The sequence below is a fragment of the Pteropus vampyrus genome, unplaced genomic scaffold (assembly GCF_000151845.1).
Source record: "Pteropus vampyrus isolate Shadow unplaced genomic scaffold, Pvam_2.0 Scaffold217, whole genome shotgun sequence".
NCBI classification, from domain to species: domain Eukaryota; kingdom Metazoa; phylum Chordata; class Mammalia; order Chiroptera; family Pteropodidae; genus Pteropus; species Pteropus vampyrus.
In genome coordinates this window covers 127,214-132,617 of record NW_011888998.1, presented here as the reverse complement: position 1 = coordinate 132,617, position 5,404 = coordinate 127,214, and the positions used below count along the sequence as shown (strand labels likewise).

The window sequence follows — 5,404 nt, the reverse complement described above, 5'->3', positions numbered from 1 at the left end:
GCCCAACCTGCTCTATTGAGCATGGGCCCAGCCCTAAACTTCCCTGCTCCTGTGAACTGCAGGAGATGCCCAAACAGCACCCGGGGGCCTGCCACAGCTGCCCAGCGTCACTCCCTGGCCTCTTTGTGGCTCAGACTCCTTTGTCCTACCGCTTCCACTTGGGAACTCAGAGCATCTTCTTTCTTCTTCCTGCCAAGGTGGCAGCAGTGGCTCAGCTGCCTGTCTCTTTAAGAGAGAGAAAGAACGAAATCAGGAAGTGTGAGAGAGCTGCTAGCCGCTGGGAGGCAGCTGAGTGTTCACAGGGAGGCAGGGGGGCAACCCTTAGCTCTCAGCTCTCCTAGCTTCTCAGGTGGCACTCAGTCACTTCCACTGGTCCAGTCTTTGGGTCCTCGGGGCCCATAACCACCAGCATGTTATGGGCACTGACCATGGATGACAGCGAGCCCTGAAGGCTCTGGGGGTGCCACCCAGTCCCACAAGCCTGCATGCCCCGCAGCTGAGATGGGGTGAGTGTGCAGGGTCCCTGGGGGAGGGCATATAGGGGAGCCCAAGGAGGGTGGGGCAGCTGCAGGGTGGCACTCCGCAGAGGGCACGGTGCTGGTGTGTGGGCAGTGGCTCTCCCGGCCCTGTGTCCCCTCTCTGTGTCTGTCTCCCACTGCTGGGGGCCCTGGCAGCGCTCCATCGCTGGCAGTCACTGTTTGCAAAGGACTGCTTGGAGGCCAGTGAGAGGAAGGGAGGACTGTGGCACAGAGGAGAGATGCCTTCCGCCTACAACGCTCCCTTCCCGGCTCCGCTTCTCAACACCCTGAAGCCAAGTTCAGCTCTGTCTCCACATTTTTCTCCTGCCTGGTTTCTGGTGCCTGCCCTCACCTCTCCTGGGGGCCTTCTCCCTAGCCCACGTCCTGGGATGGAAGTGCCCAGGAAAGCCTCCTGGAGCAGCTGGAGAATAGGGTTGGAAACCCCCAGCCCTGTGGGGGAGGGTGACAAACAGGAAAGGGTTAAAGGGCTGGGGCCAGTGGCCTTTGATGGAGGCTGAGAATCAAGCAGCACTGAGGGGTGCCTCTCATCCGCCCTCTTCTTTCCGGTGTAGCTCAACTCCTGGACTTGCTACAGACAGAAAACATAACACACACTTGACAGAGAGAGTCTCTGCCTGATCCAGGGCTGCTCCAAGCACAGGGTAAGTGCATTTGGAGCCCTGAGGAGGAGAAGGAAGGAGGGGAGGTGGTAGGTGGGGCAGCTGGCTCCCAAGCTTCACCACCCACCCGTCTGCATCCAACCACCACTAAAAGAGAGGGAGCTCTGCCATGTACCAGGCGCTGTGGCAGGGCCACAGTCCATGCGCAGGTGACTGGAAGTCCTGCCAATCAGCTCCTAGGCACATCTCTGCAGGGCCATGAGCAGAACTCAGGGCCTACAGCCAGCTAGGCCTCTGAAACCTTGATTTCAGTGTGCTCTGCCCACTTCATGCCCCCAGACCCCTAGCTGATTCTTCCTCAGCCTGGTGGGGATGGGGGGTGGGGTGAGGTGGGGTAGGGACCTGACCAGCTCATTCAAGCTGAGCTATTGCATTGTCTTCAGAGAGCCCAGGACACCGCAGTTGCTTCTGTAAAACGATGCAAACATTTATGCATTTTATGAAACTAGGAAATGATCACTGAAGTGGACTCTGGCTCAAGGAATTGACATTACCGAGAGAGGCATCGAGTCTAGCTTCTGAGGCTCCACTCTGGAGCCAATTGCTTTAGAGGAACTGGCTTTTGGAGAGAAGAGGATAGAGGCAAAGATAGGGAACAAAGTTATGGAGGGTTTCAGATCCCTCCCAGGACTCCTAAGCCCTTGTATTTGATGGTCTCCTGCATTCCCCACCCCCTACACACACGCATGCGCTCTGCAGCCGCGCCGGTTCCTCTGCACGCTGCCCTAGCCATGCCGCCGTCTGGCACAGCTGTCAGCTCACAGCAGCAGGAAGTGGTGGACCCAGGCGAGTGGGTGGGGAGGGGCTCCAGGCTCGTGTTGCAATCCTGGAGATTTGTAGTGGTGTGGTTGACGCTGCCTGACTCGGGGCCCTTCCTTCGAGTACATTTCTGCTTCCTGGGACTATCCCAGGCCTGGATGCCAAAACCCAGAATTCTCAGTGCCTAGGAGAGGTGACAGAGGAAGGGGTTTGTTTGGAAAAGGGTTGGAGGGGACCTGGGGAGTAGGGACAAGGTAGGATGCCCTGTGGTGGGATAGGCACAGGCTGTGGGCTGAAGGCCTGGTGGCGGTGCCTCCTTTTGCAGAAGTTACTTAAACTTTCTTTGCGTCATGCTTCCCCTGCCCCCTTGCCTCTAGAATGGCCACTTGGAGCCCTTCATGGGATGGTCTTGGGCATAGCTACTGGTCAGGCCACCAAGATCCATCCCAGGCCAGTGATGGAATCCTGGACCCCAATATGTTCTTCTAGGCAGAAGGTGGCTGGCCAGCCAAAGGCAGGAGATGCAGAGCACCGTCAATTATCTGTGGCACACGGACGACCTGCTGGGGCAGGGAGCCACTGCCAGTGTGTACAAGGCTCGGAACAAGGTAGGGTGCGGCCCTGGCCGGGCTCCGCCCAGCGCACCACAACCCCCTTACACCCGGAAAGTTCTTAGCCCGGGTCAGTCCCCAGTGGGCATCCAGGGTTGTGTGTGGCTAGGCAGAGGCCTCTGGACTTTGCTCTGTACACTCTGGGGTAGGAGGACATGGGGTTTGAGCAGAGGTATGGGGGGCTGAAAAGGGCTCCACAGGATGGTGCTTCTGTCAGGCATGGTTGAGGACTGGAGAGAAGGAGACGAAGACACCAAGCCAACATCTAGGGAGGTGGCCGCGAATCTAGGAACAGCAGAGGTGGGAAGCAGACCTTGTCTGGGTTTTCCTGCCTTCGTGGTGGAGCTGTGCTGAATACGTGGAACACACCGAGCTATCGCATCTAGAGAGCGAAGCCAGGGAGATCAGGCTCCCGGCCCAGCTCCGCTGCTCACACCAGGGAGTGTTGGCTGCTGTTGTCATTACTGTCAACAGTAATAGTAACGCCAAAGCATCCCCTGCAAGGTATCACGGGTGACAAGCCTTCGTCATCTTTCAGTGCTGGATGGACTGTTTGCCCTTGGTGCAGGGGAAGGAGCTCAGGGTGACAAGGAGCCCACATTCCCATGCAGGCTCTTTGCTCATTTCTGATGTTAGGCTGGCAGGAGAAGCTGGATGGAGGCCTGGGGGTGGTGCACCCCAGCTCAGGGTGGGACTTCTATTCTCCCCACGGCAGAAATCTGGGGAGCTGGTTGCTGTGAAGGTCTTCAACACCGCCAGCTACTTGCGACCCCGGGAGGTGCAGGTGAGGGAGTTTGAGGTGCTGCGGAAGCTGAACCACCAGAACATCGTCAAGCTCTTCGCTGTGGAGGAGACGGTGGGTCCAGTGCTTGGTCAGAGGATGGTCTTGTCCTTCACCCTCACGGGCTGGGGAGAGTCCGGTCACATACTAATAGAGACTTGGTCACATGCTGATCAGCAGGGCAGCCAGAGCAGCAACCCATAGAATGAAGAACGCCAGGGCTTGGGCCAGGGTGGGAAAGTAAAAATGGGAAGTAGGGCCTAATCAAAGAGGACTTCCTGGAAAAGGCGACCTCGGTCTCAGGTGTATGAGATCAGCGTGAGGCCAAGGAGCGATGGCCAGGTCAGAAGCTAGGACCCAGAGAGGGCTTTTGGCTTTAGGCCGAGCCACCTCCTCATGAGAAGGGGAGGAGACACACCTTCCTCCCTGTGCCTCCCTCTGTCCCACCCGCAGGGGGCCAGCCGGCAGAAGGTGCTGGTGATGGAGTACTGCTCCAGTGGGAGCCTGCTGAGTGTGCTCGAGAGCCCCGAGAACGCCTTCGGGCTGCCGGAGGAGGAGTTCCTGGTGGTGCTGCGCTGTGTGGGTGAGTTTCTCCCCAACCCATTGGGGCGACCCCTCCCCGCCGCTGCTTCTGACCAGCCACAGGCCTGGCCCTCAGGCGGAGGCAAAGCCCCAGAGGGGTGTGGTGCTTCTGAAACAAGTATCTCCATTCAGACCTGGGACAGACAATGATGAATGGACAGAACCCAACGTCTGACTTCTGCTGACTGGCAGTTTAAAACTACAACTTCAAAATGCAATTTAAAACAGGTCGTACACCAGTATTCACAGCAGCAGCATTCACAATAGGTGAAAACAACCCAGACATCACAGATGAATAATACAGAAACAAAATGCGGTCTGTACAGACACTGGAATACTATTCAGCCCTAAAGAGGAATGGAATTGTGACTCACACTGAGATGTGGATGAGCCTGGAAGATATGAAGCAAAGGGAAATAAACCAGACACACAGACACCGCATGATTTCACTCCTGGGAGGGGCCTAGAGTAGTCAAGGCCATAGAAACAGAAAGTAGAAGTAGGGTTGCCAGGGGCTGGGGGAGGGGGAATGGAAAGTGCTCGTTTAATAGGTGGACTTTCTGTTTGGGAGGCTGACGAAGTTCTGGAGATGGATACAGGTGATGGTTGTGTGGCAGCGTTAATGTTTTTGATGCCACCGAACTGTACACTTAAAATAGTTAAAATGGCAAACTTTATGTTAGGTATACTTTCAAAATTTAAAGAGTAAAAAATAATAAAATAGACAGGGAGGGAGTGTCATCTTCGGGGAGCCAGAGCCACCATTTCTCTGTTCCTCAGAGGCTCCCCATGGACCCTCCACACCCATGCCCTCAGGACTCCTCCGTCATCCCTTGCCCACCTCCGTTCTGCTTTTCCTGTGGCCCAGTGGACTCTCTCTGAACCCAAGCTGGAGCCACCAACAGCCCTCCCTCACTCCGCAGTGGCTGGCATGAACCACCTGAGGGAGAATGGCATCGTCCACCGGGACATCAAGCCAGGGAACATCATGCGCCTCCTGGGGGAGGAGGGGCAGAGCATCTACAAGCTGACGGACTTCGGGGCCGCCCGGGAGCTGGATGACGATGAGAAGTTCATCTCAGTCTACGGGACTGAGGAGTACTTGGTGAGTGGCATGGTGGGGACCTGCTGCCCCAGGCAGAGTGTCTCTCCTGCATGCCGCTGGTTGCCCCTCACCTTTTGAAAGCCTCGGTCCCATCCCTCTGCATCTGGCAGGGTTAGATCTCACCCTCTACACACCAACCAGAAGAGTTCGTTCTGTCCTCTAAGATGAAAAAGGCCATGCTGCGGCCTGCCCTGGCCGCTCCGACCCGCCTGCACCCACCTCCCTGCCCGCGCTGCTTAGCATGGCTAACTCCTTGCTCTGATTCTCACGGAGAATGGGACACCACTGGTCACCACCTTCCCCAGGGCAGGTGGACAGATGAAAATGCTGTGCATAGGCCAACTCTATGCCAGTGTTTGATGACAAGG

At 56.8% G+C, this 5,404-nt stretch overlaps 1 protein-coding gene across 1 annotated transcript in view; it reads left to right on the top strand.

The window, feature by feature from the left end:
* The first annotated feature begins 232 nt into the window (after window positions 1–232).
* Window positions 233–5,404, top strand: part of IKBKE (inhibitor of nuclear factor kappa B kinase subunit epsilon) — a 23,033-nt gene continuing 17,861 nt past the window's right edge. Inside the window, 6 exon segments of the mRNA XM_023538265.1 lie at window positions 233–506; window positions 1,091–1,180; window positions 2,447–2,565; window positions 3,284–3,424; window positions 3,803–3,932; window positions 4,855–5,181. Of these exon segments, the coding sequence (XP_023394033.1) occupies window positions 2,479–2,565; window positions 3,284–3,424; window positions 3,803–3,932; window positions 4,855–5,181 (685 nt within the window). The 5' untranslated portion in view covers window positions 233–506; window positions 1,091–1,180; window positions 2,447–2,478.